At 36.9% G+C, this 19,205-nt stretch overlaps 2 protein-coding genes across 11 annotated transcripts in view; both read left to right on the top strand.

Annotated features, from left to right (window-relative positions):
* Positions 1 to 80: 80 nt before the first annotated feature.
* LOC103984997 (uncharacterized) lies at positions 81 to 8,757 on the top strand. The gene is made up of 14 exons (XM_009402602.3): positions 81 to 230; positions 1,002 to 1,120; positions 2,571 to 2,691; positions 2,808 to 2,872; positions 2,982 to 3,095; positions 4,093 to 4,167; positions 5,342 to 5,380; positions 5,498 to 5,569; positions 5,862 to 5,975; positions 6,188 to 6,259; positions 6,338 to 6,374; positions 7,886 to 7,998; positions 8,236 to 8,424; positions 8,504 to 8,757. Exons 1-14 carry the CDS (start codon positions 134 to 136, stop codon positions 8,588 to 8,590), a joined length of 1,314 nt encoding a protein of 437 aa, XP_009400877.2. The 5' UTR covers positions 81 to 133; the 3' UTR covers positions 8,591 to 8,757.
* A 725-nt stretch (positions 8,758 to 9,482) lies between these two features.
* The window catches only part of LOC135583748 (SUPPRESSOR OF ABI3-5-like), an 11,283-nt gene continuing 1,560 nt past the window's right edge, over positions 9,483 to 19,205 (top strand). For 4 of the 10 annotated variants that reach the window (XR_010481577.1, XR_010481578.1, XM_065092361.1 and 1 more), the window contains exons 1-14: positions 9,609 to 9,748; positions 11,301 to 11,439; positions 11,643 to 11,683; positions 11,939 to 12,683; positions 12,764 to 12,835; positions 12,911 to 13,003; positions 13,083 to 13,162; positions 13,988 to 14,144; positions 15,115 to 15,202; positions 15,266 to 15,357; positions 15,430 to 15,498; positions 15,571 to 15,741; positions 17,783 to 17,972; positions 18,288 to 19,205. The exon at positions 18,288 to 19,205 is cut by the window's right edge and continues 72 nt beyond it. Coding sequence is in view for 8 of the 10 variants with exons in the window: in XM_065092361.1 (XP_064948433.1) it covers positions 11,392 to 11,439; positions 11,643 to 11,683; positions 11,939 to 12,683; positions 12,764 to 12,835; positions 12,911 to 13,003; positions 13,083 to 13,162; positions 13,988 to 14,144; positions 15,115 to 15,202; positions 15,266 to 15,357; positions 15,430 to 15,498; positions 15,571 to 15,741; positions 17,783 to 17,972; positions 18,288 to 19,205 (2,764 nt within the window). In the remaining 2 variants the exon portion in view is untranslated. Of the gene's footprint in view, positions 9,749 to 11,160; positions 11,440 to 11,642; positions 11,684 to 11,938; positions 12,684 to 12,763; positions 12,836 to 12,910; positions 13,004 to 13,082; positions 13,163 to 13,987; positions 14,145 to 15,114; positions 15,203 to 15,265; positions 15,358 to 15,429; positions 15,499 to 15,570; positions 15,742 to 17,782; positions 17,973 to 18,287 lie in introns of all 10 variants that reach the window. The other 6 variants (XM_065092363.1, XM_065092358.1, XM_065092365.1 and 3 more) reach the window with 3 other exon arrangements.

The following is a 19,205-nucleotide window of genomic DNA, read 5'->3' on the forward strand; positions in this document are numbered from 1 at the left end:
CTTTACTAAAACTAGAATGGGCTTTAATGGGCCATATAGAACGGGAGGCCCAAAGCGTTCCGCTCATTTATCCTCACCCGACTCCACATAAAGAGACGCTGAGACAGCGAGCGGCTCCGAGAAGAGGCGAGAAATGAGTAGCAGAGCCTTCGGTCTCCTGCAACAATGGCGGATTTCGTCGTCCAAGCCGCCTCGGGGAAGGATTAGAGGGATTTCTCGGCTCTCTGGAGGTCGCCTCTTCCCTTCTTCTCGTTCACTTGACTTCTCTCAAACAAATGGCCATTTCGACAAACACTCACCTTACAGAGCTTTGGAGTTATCGTCTCTTGTGTTCTCTGATCAGTACTGGGTTTGAAGACCAAGTAGCCTTTCTTTGCTTTTGTCTATCTAACTGCGTGATTTTTTCGAGCATATGCCGCGTGTTCCAACGCGTGATGGGTTTTGTTCTTTTGTTGAACGTCTCGTGCTGTTGGCATCTTGACAAATACCCACCTTACATAAAACGGGGGGTTTATGACCACTCCGCCTTTCTTTGATTCTGTCGTCTTTTTGCGTCATTTTGTCGAGCAGTTTCCGTGTGTCCCAACGTCCGCGGGTTCTATTACTTTCTTCTACGCTTCTTGTTGTTGTTTCCGAAACGTAATTGCATACATCTTCGTTTTGGTTGGATGTCGCTGTGGATATCTAATAAGCACGATTTCATCATGTGGTCTTGTTTTTCTTTGTTCAAGAGATACCAAGTTTATTGCGGTTGATTAATCTGCCACTGCTAAAAGTTTGAACTTGGTCGATTCTTTTTCATCCCTTTGTTTAAATGGGTAGAATTGGGGTTTCAACAGTTATATGTTTATTTTTTATTTCTTTAAGAGGACTCAATCGATGTTTATGCCTGAAGAACTTAATGGATTTTAACATCAACAAACTTCATTAACCACGTTAATATTTTGTGTGAATTGTTTTCATCTAGACATATCCATTTCATTGTACAAATTTGATCCCAGGTTTGGAAGTGCGAACTAGCTCTTCCCTATTTTTGAGCCAGCGTTTGCAATCAGCAACCACTGAAGCTGCTGACAGGGATCCTCTAAGATCTCACAACAGGAATGGAAACAGCATTATGGTACTTTTTCTTTGCCAAAAGAACTATCATGTATAACTTGATATCATATTCTTGAAATGCCTGCTTTATTGGATGGCATCTTAACAATTGCATCTGGTATCAAATAATTATACTGGCTCACTGCCTCAGCATCATCAGGAAACCAGATGTCTTTTGCTTCCTGGTGCATGATACAACTGTTGAGCTGGTTTTTGACCCCCAATCTATGTCTCTTAATCCAGATCTTAGTGCTTTGTAAAGCCTTAGGTTGTTATCTTACATGATTTCTGGTTATACCAAATAACCATCAAACGGAATTAAAGAACTATTTCCGTGAATTGTTTTGCCCTTGCTTAGAAAATTAATTTACTAATTGTTGAGAGACTAGAACAAGATACATGAGCCAAAGGCACTGAGTTCATAGAGCATGCAGATGTAAACCAGGATTATGCTAGTAACAGTAGGACTTGAGACATTATACACATACATTAAAAGAACCATAAAGTTTGCTGATTTTACATACATATTTTAATGAACCATTTGATCATGACTATATATTTTTTTTCTGGAATTATTTAGTAGTTGAAATAGTAGTTGGATCATAATAAAAGAGGTTTTATATATTTTTATACATATGATTCTTGATGCATTGGACAGCTTGATTGGTCCATTTCTATCTCAGTGTTCCTGTGTATGACTCGAACGAAGAAATTCTGTGCCAAGTGGACATGTCAATTAACTGCCAAAGAATTCTTCAGTACATACCGAATTGAAAATCTTTATGGCTTGGCCAAGTTATTTTGTTTAGGATACATCACTTATGCTCATTTCAAGCTTGCATCTCTTTTCTACGAGTTGCTTCACCTTGTTGAATTTGATAGGGATCCTCTTATCGGTGCTAATGTATTATGTGCATCAATATCACATTCAAAAAAGCACTTTGTACAGATGATGAGTAATTTTATCTTGCAGTTACACTTGTTTCTCATTTTCTATCCTTTAAATAAATGATTGATTTACTAGTGTCGAATAAGAAGCAAAACTTTTATGTCAAGAAGGCTTCATGTGGCATCAACCATCAAGTGGCTGTTTCTGGATTTGCTTTTATGCTTAAAATTGTTTGGTCTATCTACTATCCAATTGATGGTGATCATGAGACTCCATGGAGTCTATGGGGCCATTAGGAATTTTAATTTATTTGTTCTTTCAAGATCCAAGTGGCATACAGCTATATACTTGATTATATGAGAAGCATTTTTCTTTTCTTATTTTGGCTTTTTTTGTTTGAACTTTGATCTATCTTTATTTTTTATTTTTTTAATTTTCTTAATTGTCATGGTGAGGATAATGGAGAAAGAGATTATGCATAGTTGGTTACTTGGTTTAATACAGCTCTATAGCGGCAGGTTGACAAACAATTTGGACTTGACTTGTTGTCATTATTGTTATTTGATATTATTTCTATCTTCAGGATGAACCTTTGCCAAAACATAAAACAACTGGGGCTTTTCAGCAGCTGCCTATGGTAATGCCATCCGTGGATATACTTTCCTCAGCACAAAGGAAAGCTAGGCATGTATCTCCTACTAAGGGTAATGCTTTTTTTGAGTTTATCTTCCATGTATGAATTCATGTTCCAAATTACTGTCTTCCAATATCAATTATTGTTTGTTGGATGTTGAGAGTACTCTGTTCCACCTTGATATAGGGATTCATAACATAGCAAAGCGAGAGAGAAATAGAGGTGCAAAGCAGCTTGATGCACTAATGAAAGTTAGACATGAAGTTTCTCTCTTTTTTTCCCTCTATAACTTATCCTCATTGTTGTTTTCAGTGGTAATTTTGCTTACCTATTTCCATGTAAAATTATTTTTTAATACAGGAATTAGCTGTTCCTTTAAGAAAATACATGGAAACCTTCCCCAACAAGCGATATCTACATCCATATGAGAGATCTCTTATTGAACTGACTTTCGGTGATGGCAACTATGAAGAGGTTTTCAAAGATTCTCTCTTTTGCAATAAATATGGATGATCTAACATCATCACGTTGAGCCTACTGTTCTTGGTGATTGTATGCCAACCTTGTTTAGTGATGCAATTGCTTTTCTCTGAGACTATTCTTTGATTTTACATAATAAAATAATAAATCTCTTATCATTCCCCATATTTGGTGTTAACCCTGATAATCATAAAGTTGTCTTGAATTGCTTTTCAGTTTAGCGTTTCCAGGCCAAGGTTTAACTGTTGTTCATTTTTCAATTGGTTGCAAATGTAAATCACGTTGCTTGGTTTTAACATTCTAATTTAGGCATGTAATCCTAGCAAAAACTTCCAATTCTACTTTGTAAAAAGGAACCTGGACTGCTTAATAATTGGCCAACCTCGAGTCCTGTCTTAAAACTTGGATCAAGTGATTTTATAAGAAGCTTAGTATCCCATGATTTTGCAGCTCTGTGATTTTGACTTTTACGCAAATCTCAAACAGTCAAGACTTGGAGCATGTAGTTGCATGAAACTTGAGCATTTAGTGATACTGAGCTTTCTTGTCTTGATTGATGCATCTAAAGCCTCCATATGCGACAATGTACATTTCAGTAAGAACTGTAAATAATATATTCATAAACTTCTACAGTTCTTTCTAAAAGCTGACACTTGACCCAATATGATATGTATGTATGTATGTTGTATGTATATGTACATATATATGTATATATATATTTTACATTTTTACTAATAATTAGCTTATAGTTTGTGATCAGCTAGTTATTTCTATGACAATACCTGAAATGCAGGCACTTATGAAAAATAAAAAAGTTCTGTACTATATCCATTTTCTATGCTCAAGCTCTTTTGTTCACCAGTTGATGGGAATATTGAATTGTTAAATGTGTTTGATATGTTTTCTTTGCTTATACTTCTATTGAGAGTTGAGACATTAATCTAGAAGCTTACAATTTTTGAATGTGATGATATTCATGCTGTCTTGTCAGATCTTAGGAAGAGTCGATGCTCTTAGGAAAAAAGTTGTTTCCGTCGGAAAGCAACATGCATCTCTTTGTGCTCAGGTTTGACTCAATCATGAATCTGGTTATATACCTTTTATAGACTTGTACGGCTGTCCCTATTCAGTTTAAGCTATACTTGTTTGTTCTAATTCCATGTGTGAAATCGATAGAAAGTTTCAGTTATCAGAGTAGATCTTTTCTCTTAGGTGTTGTATTGAGTTAATGTCTTACTGACATCTGCATCTACTCTAAGTTTCCCTGTAGCTGCTTGGTTTTCTAATACGTACAGCCTTGTTTTGGGCTTGCATCTCCCTTTATGTACTCTTTAGTGCTCACATTATAGATGAACAATTGAATGTTTTGGTGTGGGAAAATCAGAACAAACTCAATTAGAATTTTCTTTTATATTTGTGCTTTTTGAGATTGCTGTTAATATTATAGAGTCTTTTTTAGCCCTATCACCTTGTAACAATTTCAGATCATCTCTGTTTGCTCCATGGAATGTTCCTTTTCACTTTACATTAAGTTGGTCCAGTCTACAAATATTCTTATATGTATAAACTCAATGAAGCTTTTTCATTCTAAGTTTGTTTCTGACAGACTTGTGGCAAGTTAAAGCAGTCCAATTGGTATTAAGCTGTCTATGATTTTGCCAAAATCATGAGTGTCTATTGTTCATTAGATTTGGAACCATTTAATATCATACCCATATAGATACCCACGAGTACATTGTCTGCTAGAATATAACCTTTCCTAGAGCTACCATGTTTAAAAAACATAAATCTTAAGAGGGGATGGTTCATATGAATCCATGATGTAGAATGGAAAGATTTAAACTACAAAGTCAGGTTATCAGACCTGGAATTTAGAAATAGCAAGTTTGGACTTGAATAGAAGATGATTCTGCTGTACTTTTAGTATCCGATCTTAAAATGAGAACACACTCATTCCTATTTTTGGAACACAATTGCAAGTTGGGTCCAGACATTGCTTCAGGAAGGTTGCTGCTTGTCCGAGTCCTTTTGACCTGCATATCAGAAAGCTTCTCCTCTACAAATAACTTATAATTGACTAGTTCTTTCAGTGTATACTTGTATGACTGTTGTTTCTGTAACTTAAAAAAAGAAAAAACACCAGAAACTATTGCATAATGGTAGCTTCATTTCCCTGTTGCTTTGCATATCTATTATAAATGTAAAGACTTTTATTCAGGTTGGGTCTTTAACCTTTACAGTCCACATCAAAGCGTGAAGCAGAAGAGCGACTAAATGAGGTCAGCTCCAACTTGATGTCATCTCTTATGTCTGAGAATATGTTTCAGAATATATTTGCTTATCTTGCCTTTTGCCCTTGCCTTGATCGTCCATTATGGATATACTTGAACTTGCAGGGACTCAAGAAGCTTGAGGAAGTTTTCCAATTTGGAAGAACTGCCGTTGATGATTTGTTAAATGTTGCTAAGGTAATCGGTCATTTAATATGAAATCAAAATGTGTTTATGAACAGTTGACACATCGAAATTTTCTAACAAATGATATTTGTAGCTTTACATGATGTAATTATTTGCAACTCATGGATGAATACATAGACATGTAATGTAATATGTTGTATGTATATGAAGCTTCACCAATTGCCCTCCTTGTATGGTTTAGTGACTTTTGCTTCACTGACCATTGACTAAGCTGGTTGCACAACTTGTTGCTTGAATTAACAGTTTGAGGGAAGCTAACTGGACCTAACACTAAGTCTTGCAGACACTGCGTGCTATGCCAGTGGTGGATCCACAGACACCTACGCTTTGTCTTGTTGGAGCGCCTAATGTGGGGAAATCATCACTAGTACGGATTCTATCAACAGGGAAACCAGAGGTAAATGTCTTTCTACAAAATACTATGGGAAGTGATCGACTGTGCATGTGTTTGTATCTTTATCCAGCTTCTTTCACAATTATGAACGTGGAGGGTTACATTTTGTCATTCATCCAATTGATGTTTTGTACATTTGAGAAATAGATCATAATTTTATATTTAATTTTTGTTGCTGTAGAGGTTTCTCTTTGATGTTGCCCTACTTTGTTTAGGTTTGCAATTACCCTTTCACCACTAGAGGAATTCTGATGGGTCATATCATCTTAAACTATGAGCGTTTCCAGGTTGGTATTTATTTTTGGAGTGTTTTGATTTTTGTAAGCCAACTCTTAGCTAACCTAGAATGACAAATTTTACTACAGGTAACCGACACTCCAGGTCTTCTTACAAGACATGATGGTAGTCAACCAAACAGTTCTATTTCCATTCAATTTTTCAGCATGCACTTTTATCAGAATGAACCCATGAATGGATTATTTGATTTTTCATATTATACCAATTTTTTTGTATGCAAGGTTCTTTTGTAACTAGTTCTTTGGATACTCTGCAAAACCTTTATTACATTGTTGTGAGCTCTTCTTTTGATGAAGATCTACTTAATGATATGTGCCTATCTACTTTTATGTTATACGAATCAAGATTATGTGACGGAATGAAAGCTGATCTTTCAAACATTGCCATTCGAAACCCACCCATTTTTGTTGAATGTCTTCTTTTCTCTGTTGGAAGTAAAACTCATTCCTTTGGTTGAAAGCTTTAGGAAGTGGAAAGACACGAAGACATATAATCTCATTTAGATATTTCAAACTATAAATTTTTACAGAATATGAAAATCTAATATCAAGCTTAAATATAGAGGGTGAGCATTGACTCTCTGTTAAGGTTGTTTCTTTACAACCTGGGCGCTTTGGTTTGAGCTTGATGGAAATAGCATCTTCACTTAGAGGAATAATATTATGTAATCGAGAATTGACCCTCACCATTTCTTACATTAGTGATGCCTCATGCATTAGTTTACCCTTCTTTTAAGGCCGAGTATCATATGATGGTTGATGAAGTATATAAGCAAAAAGTTGGAAGAGAAATTATATGGCAGTTGCTAGGAAACCATGCATGAGGCAAGCCTCGTGTGGTCCATTGTCGGAGCAAGCAGGCCCTGCTAATGTGGACCAGCTCTTGCTGCTGGGGCCTGCAAAGTGCTGCCTCCTGCAGCCAATAGCACCCACTAGATTTGCCTTGTGCATGACTTCAATGTTGGCTCAAGTTATTTTTGGTATTTAAGTTGCTTATTTTTTGTTATCTTGCATTATATATTACGAACATGAGCAGCAATGTTCTTTGATTTGTCCATCCTACAGATAAAAGGTTATATGTAAGTGATCGCTATGAATACTGACACAATTGACTATGACATCCTACAAAATCCTCTAGTATTACTGATACTGATGTTCTGAGTTTGACATATTGCTGACTTTATGAATTGACTTGTACTTTTGCAACTAAGATATTTGTCCAAGCATGATACCTCCTTGTTTGTGGAATCTTTGCTATATCTTATCATGTAACTTGGATAGAAATGACGGTTGGTGATCATTATTTAGCTGTGATTTCTTTAAATAAAAAAATGCATGCTGTTCATGAAATACTTTTTCTACCTTTGACACAATCTTGTTGGCGGTAATAATTTACAGGGCTTTGTTGTGATCCCTGTTCATCATGCATTATTAACTACAGTTATTGGACAAGGAAATAGCAAAACTACTTGCGTTATATTTACTAGCCACTTCTTTCTTTCTTCCCTGTGCATAGACAAATACACAACTTCATATACATGGCTTTTGGCTGTAGTGATCTTAGTGAACTTTTTTTAGCTTTTTTGGGTTTCATTACATCTCCTTTCTTTTTCCCAGATGACAGGAACAATATAGAAAGGTTAACATTAGCAGTCCTTTCTTATTTGCCGACTGCTGTACTGTATGTTCATGATCTATCTGGAGAATGTGGGACATCACCGGATGATCAGGTACAAGAGGCTTACAAATATTAAATTACCATGTTGCCGAATTTCTTATGACATGTGAGTTTCCAAGTTTTTCCAGCGAATATCTGCTTGTTGATATGCTGAATCAGAATACAATGCTTAAAATTCCTGGACTTTCAGTTTCTACAAGCTCTAGCATTGGCATACAATTCTCTGATTTAGTAATCCTGATCTCATGACGACGATGGTTGATCTTTTCGTGGTATGATGCTACTGCAGTTCACCACATACAAACAAATAAGGGAAAGATTCAAAGATCATCTTTGGCTTGATGTCGTCTCTAAATGTGATCTCTTGCAAGAATCTCCTGATGGCACTTCAGCTCCAGATGAAACCGGTAGATATAAAAGGTTCGGACCTGACGGCTCCATCCACGTTTCAGTAAAGAGCGAACTAGGCATCGATGAGGTATTGTTTAGCCTTTTTACTGTTGTCTAAACAAATGATAAGAGATTAACAAATGTACCACCAATTCCTCTGTCATCAGCTAAAGGCCAAAGTTCGTGACCTGCTTCTCTCCCAAATGGCTCGGATCGGAAGTCAGAAGACCGCAGATATAGAGGAGGCATCATAAAGGTTGAATGCTCCTCTGCGTTTTGTTTGTACTAATTAAAATGTTTCACAATCATCTCAAACATATTAGTTTGATTTTGTTGAAGGATGCATGGCAGTTTATTGAAATGATGTAATGAGAAAAAATTCTGTAACACAAGTATTTTTGGATCAATAATTTTGAATCAATTGCATTTTGATCATGCTTTAGGGGGAAGGAGAGGGGGAGGAGATGCCAGGGAAGGACATGACAGATGGCGGAAAAGAGTAGGGGCGAAGGAAGGAGGTGATGAGGAAGGACGGATGGCGGGATGGGGCAAAGCAGGAGAGGAATGGTGGTGGCGGTGTGTCGACGGTTGGGGACAATGGGTAGAGGGTGGAATGGTGGTGGCGACATTACATTGGAAGTTGTGGAAGATTCCCAGAGTAGGTATTTGCGTTTGCAATGTGTCAATGATCATTGACACAAAGTATTTTCATAAAGTATCTCCTTACGTATAAATCAATTAAAGGGGGATCATCTGATAAAAAAATTAATAGTAAAGATTTTTCTTAATTAAGGGAAAATGTGGAAGTTATGATTTGAATCCTAAACTAAATCTGATCCTAAATTTTAGATATGATAACTTACATGAAGTCTAAAACCTTCAAGCATGTTAAGCTGTGTTCATTCGCTATTTGGGCTAACGAGGGAATCAATGGAGCCCGACAACCCGAAATGTTGACGTGGATTCCATGATAATTTTGATCCATACCCGATAACGATTGTAAAACCGAAATCCTTTCCGACCCGATCATAAAATTCAATTATGGATTTTATCGGATCAAATAATTGCCGGATTCGGATACTATACGCATCCGACCCATGCCACTCCTAGTTGGTTATAATAGAGGATAGGTCGAGAGGCGGAAGCATAAGCCTTTCTTTTCGCCCTTCTCACCGCAGCCCGATCTCCCATCTCCGCTCCACCGCCGCCGGTCTTTTTTCCCGCGACGCCACGCCGCGGTGGTTCTGGTCCCGTAGATCGTACGACCTGGTGGTGCGTTAGCGGCCCTCTAGTCGTCGGGGGTTTCTCCTCTGACCGATCCCGATCGTAAGCCCTAAAAATCATCGAGGGTTTGGCGGTTTCATCTGATTCCTGCGATCCTTGGCCTGGAGAAGGAGGAGGAAAGAATCAAGGTCTGGTTTGGTTTGATTTTTGTTTTGGTTGTGGGTTTCTGACCCAAGTCACTGATTTCGATCGGTTATCCGAGGTTTTCTCGTCATATGGGACTGTTGCTCAATCAGAAGATTGAATCTGATGGTTCTGTTTTTGAAAGGGTTTAGAGCGTTCTCTTGTTGTTTGAACACTTTACCCTGTAGCGTCTTGACTGCTAGTTCTTTTTATCTTAATAACTATTATGAAGCGAGTGGTCTTGGGTGATATTGGCACGGGCGTGAAGACCACGCCATCCTTTGGGTTGATCAGGATTGGCTGATGCAGCTTAGGATTGCACGTCTTCCTGTGTCGTGTGCAACATCTAGTGCCAGCAATGCTTCAGAATCGATTGCCATCAAGTTATCTTAATCTTTATAAGGAGAACTCTTATTAATGTGCGGATAGGTAAAAGAAAATAAATATGCGTTTGGCAATAAGTGTATGATTGTATGACAATAAGTGTTGGTATTGTCTTTGCATGCATGCAAACAATCATTTTTTGTTTCAACATTTGAGCTTTAAACATATTGGTTCCATCTGTTAATGATGTTGTTAGTGCTAATCACCCATTGGAAGTAGGAGTTAAATGTGCTTAGAATATTGCTCTCTGGTTTGCGAACATTATATCCAAAAGACTTCCCCATCCCTTCATGCCTCACAAGTATTTGTATGTTTCCTGATGTGCTGTTTATCATTTAATTTATCTGAAAGTATCAACATGCATTGTGTTTGTCTGCTAAAAGTTCAGGTCAAATCAGGATGTGTATGGGTTGATTGAAGACAGTTATAGGTCTTCTGTGAAAATCTGGATTAGTAAGTTTCAGGTCGTTAAAATAAAGTCATGTTCAATTATGGACATGCCATGCTGTCCGAAAATTGGATTGACTTTTCATTTTAGTTTTATGTTTGGAAATGTTGTCCAACCCACATGTTGCCTGGACCTTGTTCGCTAGGTGAAGATTTAAGATAGCAAAGTCTTGGATTACAATAAAAAGACATTGTTTAAAGAATGTCATGGTACATTGTTTGCAATTGATATTTGTACGTAGGATTTGTTTAATCCAATGTAAATATAAGAAAAATCTGAACTGGATTCTTTTTGAGTTCTTAAATGGCCTAATTTTTCTAGGGAATTATATCATAATTGCAATGGAGAATGAAAACGAGTTTCTTTGCTTTAAACTGGTCTTGTAATGTACTTGGATTCATAGCAATCCACCAGGATCCACTTCTGTAGTTTTCCTAGAAACATCACTATGTTTTTGGACATAGAGATGGTATTTCATTTGGCTCAAATCATTAAATCTGCTGATTCTTATGAGCGCATCTATCCTTATTTGAAATGATTATGACTGATGATTATGTCTGTATTTGTTTTCTTTGAAACTTGAAGGACTGCATAATTGTCATTTGAGAGTCTGAGGATGGGGTATTTTTTGGACTGTTGGTTTGAGGATTTAAGGCAAAAGGATGGCCATGTGGGTTAATACTTGTTGATACTGGCATAACTGTCTGCTTGTGCATCAATTACAGGATAGATATCTGAACAACCTGCACTCGAAAGTCAAAATCTGTGAAAGATCATCAAGAGAGCCTTGCAGGAAAATACTAGTGCAGCCTGCAAATGGACCCTGGGCGTTATGGTCGTCAACAAGGATGGGACACAAACAGCGTAATTGCAGCTTTCTCTTTTGTTACCTATAACCGGGATGATATAGCAGATTATATGACTTATGTCGTGTCCTCCATGTTCACTGGAATCTCATTCTAACAGAACTGTTGAAGAAAGCCATGGACCAGTTTTTAATGGAATGGATTTCCCTACCCCTTCCATAAATTTTTGATGCTAATTTGCTTATTCTGTTGAATCTACAGGCCTTGGAGGGGTATGGTGCACTCCATGAGCAAGATTTCAGGTGGGTAAATTATTAATTGTTTAAACCCTTTGGGATTTTGTAGCATCTTCTAAACTTAATTATGTTCCTATGATCCTATCTATGTTTCTTAGAAAAATTGATTACTTTCCCTAAATGTGAGATTTTACCATTTGTTAACACTTGACATTATAGTTTTGGTGATGATACTTGGGTGTTGTACTAACTTTGCCTTTCTGGTATATTATGTTTGTTACATTACCCTGTGTTTCCCCACTGCTTAATTTACTATTGCAGGGCTGGTGGATCATATGGTGGTAGGAGGCTGTTACCTGAAGGATTTTCCAGGGATTCTGGTTATGCAAGGACCTCTTTTCATCATGACATACTTGAGAGGGATATCTATCCACCAACACATGTTCCTGGTGTCTGGCCTCAGCCTAGAAGAAGTTTCGATGAAGAATATGCACTCGTCAGGGATTCAAGAAGAAATGTTGAGCCGTATCATGAAATAGATAACTTTGGTGAACATGTGAAGTATCATGAAGATAACTTTCGTGACAACTACCGCAACATTGAGAGGTACCATGACACAGATAGTTACCATGATTATGGATATGATAGGCATGCCAGGTTTGGGGGTAGGGATCACGAGGGAATGAGCAGTGACTATGAAGTTCGACGCCATTTATCTCATGAAAGCAGAGAAAATAGTCGTGATAGAGACTATGATTATGACTGGTATAGCTATGATTCTGACCATGAGAGAGGAAAGAGGGATGGTGGTCGGCGACGACGTGAATCACGTGATCGTGAACATGAAAAGAGAGGTTTGAGTCGCGAAAGAGATCAAAGTCCATATAGACGTCGAGAACGCTCTCGTTCACATGGGCGTGATGATCGGTCTAGATCAAGATCTCCTCGAGGTAGAACTCGTAGCCGAAGTCACAGAGAGGACAGCTATGAGGATGGCCGATATGAGAGGAATGAAAGACGGCGGGATTATGATCGTGATGAGAAGAGACATAATGACTCTTCTGTGGTATGCTCCAGTGGATACATAACACTGTTTTTTTGTGTTTAATATAATTGATAAAGCTTTCTTTTCTCTTTTTGCTGTAGGCGCCATCAGCCACAATAGTTGTGAAGGGTCTATCACAGAAGACAACTGAAGATGATTTGTATCAATTTCTTGTACGAGTATCTTGGTCATAAATGGTTTTCTTTGTTGTTATTAGCTTTTGGTTTAATAGCTCTAGTCTCTTCCAGGCTGAGTGGGGGCCGCTTCGTCATATACGGGTTATTAAAGAGAGAAATTCTGGAGTTTCGCGGGGATTTGCTTTTATTGACTTTCCTGATGTGGTACCTTTCATAGAATTTATTTTCATGTGTCACCTCTTGTTTAATGTGTTTGCACCAAAAGCCGATGCTTCTTATGCAGGATGCTGCTCGGAGGATGATGGACGGCATTGGAGACAATGGTCTTGTAATTGATGGAAGGAAGCTCTTCTTTGAGTACAGGTAACTGCGTTTCAGAGAGTTAGTTTATTTGGACAGTTGATTTATTAAATGTGGAGAAAAAAGTTCAACAATTTTTTTCTGAAAGTCATTGCTTAACCCTGGGGTTGTGTACTTTAGATTTTTATCTGATTGTTTTCTTATTATTATAATTTAGTTTTACAAGGAACGAGAACTTTTTGATGTTATGTCATACAAAACTTACCTAGTCATACAGGGAACAAGATCTGTGAACTGTGCAATGGAATGACCCTCTCTGATACATTGTCTGTCACATGGAAGTGTGAACTTGACACTGGCTTACAAAGTTCTTGTTCTCATGGTAATCTGGTGTAATAACATGTTAATAATTTGAAAAAACAAGAAGCATACACTTTGTTCATGAAGACCATGGTCTCCGGGAGATTAATCTAAGTAGCAATTTTTCTATTGGTGGGTGGATGCATCATATTTTTGTAGTCTCTTGACTTAATTCTCTCTCCTTTCCTTCCCCTTTTTTGTCTTTCTTGTTTTATGTTGTCACATTTTGGTGCAACTTTAATCCAACATATCTGAAGCATTCACTTTGTTCCTGAAGGCCATGGTCTACAGAGGATTCATTTAATTAGCAATTTTCATTTTAATCGATCATTGTGTTTTCCAAAATCATGACTCTTTCATTCTCTCTCCTTTCCCTTCTTTTTTCCTTTTTCTTTCTTGTTGTTGGTGAATACTATAGTTCATTCTAATGTTGCAACTTCTATAGTCTATGCTCCTTTGACATTGGTTTTTGGTATCTATTTATCTATGCAACTTCTGTTTTGTTGCTGATGTCCATCTCTGCTGCAGTAGTAAGCCAACTGGTGGGGCTGGTGCACCTTCATTAGGACAAGAAAGCTTTGCTAAATCAAGCCATGGACACGGTAGAAGTATTACTGCACCATGTGACTGGATTTGTACCATGTGTGGTTGTTTAAATTTTGCACGGCGGACATCCTGTTTCCAGGTGTATTTTTATTTTGGTTTTTTGCACATTGCAGTCATTCTTTCAGTAAGAAATCTTATTTCAGAAAGTCAATATTCTGACCTGAACACTTGATAGAATTGACTTTTGGGTTCTTCATATTCAGCGAAGTGGCATTTTAATGTTTCCATTTAATCAATTATCTAACTAATTTAACACATTTTACCAGTACCTTTTGATCTTTTTTTTCAAATTGCAATATTGAAAAACAGATCAGCAACACAATTCAAGTGAAGTGGGTTACATGTTATTTTTAAGATTTTTCAGTCAATTTTCTCTATGCATTTTATAGAGTTGAATGAAACATTTTTTTTTGTAGCCACACGTATTAATTCCTCTGTTGTTGGCACTCCCTTTAATAATCAATCATTTTCCTCCACTAAGCGTGGACCAGTAAACTGTCATTTTCTTCAGTCTGGCTGCATCTCATAAGGTTCTTGAGGTCAAACGTGATCATGGGATGATTATATTAATATGCTCTGTGGGTGCATCTGTTTATAAAGTAATATAAGTGACAAGAAATGGGTTGAAGCAGAGAACTCTTTCTGGACTTTCAAGACATGATTTATGCTTTTTCAACATGGAATTTAATAAGAAATTTCACTGGAACCGATAATTGTTCACTTAAAGATATTTTGTAGGATTACAAGCTTTAATTGCTTGGGTGTAATTCTTCTAGTGCTATTCTCTCTGAACATCAAAAGGGGCTTGTACTTTACACATCCTGTGATATAGTAGTCCTCTTCTCTAGATTTATTGTCAACAACATTTTTGTGGTAGTTTTGTATCTTCATCATGCATTTGGTGCATCCTACAGTATTCATACTCAATGAAGCATTTTGAAGTTTAGAAAAAAAAACTATTTCACTATTTTCTTCTAGTTAATTTCTAGATTTTATATCTTTTTTTATCATGATTTATGTGGTTCCTGTTTGTTGCTTTTACCATCCAGTGCAATGAGCCCCGGACTGAGGATGCTCCTCCAGCTGATGTAGCAAGCACCAATCCAACACCCTTAGGGAAAAGGGGATCAGATTTAGGTATAAGTTTGCTTTTCTGTTAAATTTTTTTTTACTCGGTAACTGACATAGATTCATTTTCAGGTCCTACTCATGTCTTAGTTGTACGAGGGTTGGATGAAAATGCAGATGAAGAAATGCTTCGTTATGAATTTGCTAAGCATGCTGCAATTAAGGTAGCAAATATATTCTTGTGGTTAGCCAATGTTAAGCTTTTTTAGCTGTTAGCTTACAGTTTTTGTCTGCAGGATCTTCGCCTTGTCAGAGATAAATTTACTCATGTTTCTCGGGGATTTGCTTTTGTGCATTTCCACTCGGTACACTCTTTTTCTTTTTTTCTTATCCATGATGTCAGAGTATGATGTTTTTTCTTGTATCATTGTTTACAGGTGGAAGATGCAACCAAAGCTCTTGAAGCAACCAATGGAACAACCCTAGAAAAAAATGGCCAAGTCCTACGTGTAGCATATGCAAAAAGTATTCATGGACCTGGATCTGGGACTCCACAATCGAGCAGTCTTGCAGCAGCTGCTATTGAGGCCGCAACATTTGCTCAACAGGTCTTAGCCATCAGCATTTGTTATATAATTTAATTTTTTAATGTCTTATACATGTCTGGTTCACTTTTCCACTTTGTGGGTCATGAACTGTGCACTCAATAATGCGTAGGTTTCACAGTTTTGAAAATGATCAAATTCTCACTTTTGAGCTGCAACAAATTGTGCCAGTCATGATGGCCTTGTCATAGTTGACATTATTCTTTGCAAAATTTTCTGTAGTCTGTTGGATTTCTGTGCATGTATACTCCTAAAAATGGATTTTTTTTAATTCGTATCAATATCTTAAAAAACTTAGATTTCTTGTAGAAATGCCTGAACTATCACTGATATTTCCTGAGGGCTCTTTGACAGTGATTTTTCTTTGGATAACTATAATTAGACATGAACTACAACCTTTTGCCAAACATCCAAATGGTTTAAGAAATTTTATGAATGCCCTCTCAAATTAAAGATTTTGCAGAAGTCCACTTCAGAGAATATAAATTTTATTATAAAAAAACCCATTAAAAATCTTAATGATGCCTTTTGAAGTAAATGCCTTAAGAAAGTCAAATGGTAGGGACATGGTTAATTTAAGGTATTATAGCGTCTGACCTTCTAACATGACTTTTGTTTAACTGTAATGCATTTAACATCAAACCATGGGGACATTTGTGCAAGGAATTTATTTTCTGGAGATACTGTAGAGGTGCAATTGTGCAATTTTAAGTCAAGGCTATATTTTCAAACTACCAGAGCATGCTCTTGATTTGCATGTCTCTGTAGTTCTCATCTTGGTTTAGATTAGGGTGTGAAGCCAATATGCCGTTATTGTATGTTGAAATTGTTTTTACCACTAAACCTTTGCATGAATGGATGTAGCCAAGGTAGCATGTTGGACCTCTATGGACTTTGGATGCCATATGATTTACTGACATGTACTTGTCAAGATCACCGAATGAAATTTTTTTTTAATGAGTGGTTGTACCGATTGGTACTTAGTTGCATGGTCCATTATTGATGCATGATCCATTATTGATGCATCATCAGACCAGTAAATATCAGTCAGTATTTACCAGTCCGACCAGTATTTAAACCATGGAGGCAAATTCTGTATGGACTTTGAACTGCCTTGCCTGAGTATGCTTCTCAGTTTATTCTTTTTGAGATGGCAGTTCATGATTCTCGTATGGCCAATAAAATATCTGCTGGATGATGGGAAGTTTCCAGTGTGTCCAATTCTCATTGTTTTGATGTTCTTGCCATATATCTTGATTACTCCTTTATTATGGCCTTCATATTAGCAGATTTAATAGAAAGCACACCGGAAATTTACCTGTTGAGATGCATGACAACATCTCAAATCACACACTAAAGAAATTATCCCTTCTTAATAGAACTCAAATTTTCTTTAAATCAAATTGAACTGTATATTCATCTAGCTGTTTGTCTTGTCTAAGTCTTTTGGTACATAGAATGATAGAAGATTTGCTGATTGTCTCCCTGTTTCATAAAATCACTCTTTTGCTTTTACATATATTAAAAGTCCCTATAAAGTGGTCTCAGTGTCATACTTTATGATTTGATCTAGCTGTTTGTCTTGTCTAATTCTTTTGGTACATAGAATGATAGAAGATTTGCTGATTGTCTCCCTGTTTCATAAAATCACTCTTTGGCTTTTACATATATTAAAAGTCCCTATAAAGTGGTCTCAGTGTTATACTTTATGAGTTGATTTTGTAATGCTTCCTCACATACTTTATGGTATACAAACTTTAAGAAATACAACTTCTGCACATGTGTACTGAGTAAAATTTTCATTAATATTGATTTAATTTACCTTTTCTATTTGTGTCAATCACTCACTGCTTCATGGGTTAACATCTTTAGCTACATATTGGTGAGCCAAAATAGTAATTATTTAGACTCAATTATTGCATCAATTTGCATATTATTTTTTTCTTTTCATTGGTTGTCAAGGTACTACTCAATTGTAATGTCAACCATAGACTACTATAATTGCTGCTATATCTATTTGGCTTCTTTTATTTATTTTGTTCAGTATGATGCTGTTGGTTGGACGCCAAAGGAATACAATCCAGATCAAAAACAATCTACAACTGGGTTTGAGCAAAATAGCAAGGCAGAAGTTCAGAGAGGTGGTTCTGCTCCACAATCTGGGTTTGTATGGGATGAGAAATCTGGCTATTATTATGATGCTGCCTCAGGGTTTTATTATGATGGAAATACTGGTTAGTTTGTTTGATATATCAATTTTTTGGTACAGCAATTATTCATTTAGGAAGGTTTTATTGTCAGAAACTTCTATGGATTCCTACTAAAATTTTTTTTATTTGAAAAATAAAGAAATTAATATATGTATAATATGTGCCTTTATATAGAATACTATTTTTTATGTTTATATAGCTATATATAGTTGTTATAGTAGTAGCTGGCAACTTTTTTTTTTTGTTTAAACCTCTTTGAGCATGGTTTTTTTCCATCAAATCCTACTGTAGTAGTGCCTCATTGTCTTGCTGAACTCTACTTGTAATTGTTTCATGCAGGTCTTTACTATGATGGGAACAATGGTGTTTGGTATTCTTATGATCATCAAACTCAGCAGTATGTCCCTTGCAACGAGCAGAGCAACAATAAGGCAGCTGGAGACATGGCAAATGAAACTTCAAAAGGATCGGATGGAACTGCAAGCAAAAAAGTAGTGATATCTGCAGCTGCAACCACGGTAAAATCAAATGAAAAAGCATCATTGCCTGATGCGGTTCATGCTGCTGCAACAGCAGCATTAGCTGCAGAGAAAAAGGAAAAGGAGAAGTTGAAAGAGATTAAGTTGGCATCAAAAAGTAACCTCTTAGCTAATAAGAAAAAGATGAACAATGTTCTGGCAATGTGGAAGCAAAGAAATCATGAGGGGCAGGCAGCTCGTGTTGTTCTTGATGACAAGGAGTCATCTGGTTTGCTAGATGATAAACCAAGCAATTCGTACTCTGCATCTGTAGCATTAACTGCAAAAAGCAAATTGAAATCTGATTCAGTTAAGGAAGCAATGGGTAGCTCAATTTATGCCTCATCTGCTAGCCGTGGGACTACTCAATCCATCTCTGCTGAGACAGTAGATGTGGATTCACAGGTTAAGCCTAGACCTGTTAGTAATAGCTTGGGAGGCACAATAATGGGCGTTATAAGAGGTTCTGGAAAAGGGATTATAAAGTCAGATACAACTTTTCCAGTATCTGCTAGTGAAGGTACTACGGTTAGTTCTACTGCAACGGCAAACTCCATAGAAACAATGCCATCTTTAGCTCGGAGTCATGCTTCCGCACCCTTCAAGACTGATGCATCGGCATTGGGTTCATATGGATCATCTACATCCGGTGGACGTGGTAAACGCAGGTTTTCTGAGGCACCAGCACTTTCTAATCCCAGGGATCAAATTCAGACGACTTATAGAGATAGGGCAGCTG

Source organism: Musa acuminata, chromosome BXJ2-1, assembly GCF_036884655.1.
Source record: "Musa acuminata AAA Group cultivar baxijiao chromosome BXJ2-1, Cavendish_Baxijiao_AAA, whole genome shotgun sequence".
NCBI classification, from domain to species: domain Eukaryota; kingdom Viridiplantae; phylum Streptophyta; class Magnoliopsida; order Zingiberales; family Musaceae; genus Musa; species Musa acuminata.

Excerpts from the sequence above, each read along its gene's own strand:
- LOC103984997 (XM_009402602.3), top strand. The coding sequence starts at position 134 with ATGAGTAGCAGAGCCTTCGGTCTCCTGCAACAATGGCGGATTTCGTCG. Across the intron at positions 2,873-2,981 it reads AGCTTGATGCACTAATGAAA|GAATTAGCTGTTCCTTTAAG; the intron begins GTTAGACATGAA and ends TTTTTAATACAG. Across the intron at positions 5,381-5,497 it reads CAGAAGAGCGACTAAATGAG|GGACTCAAGAAGCTTGAGGA; the intron begins GTCAGCTCCAAC and ends TTGAACTTGCAG.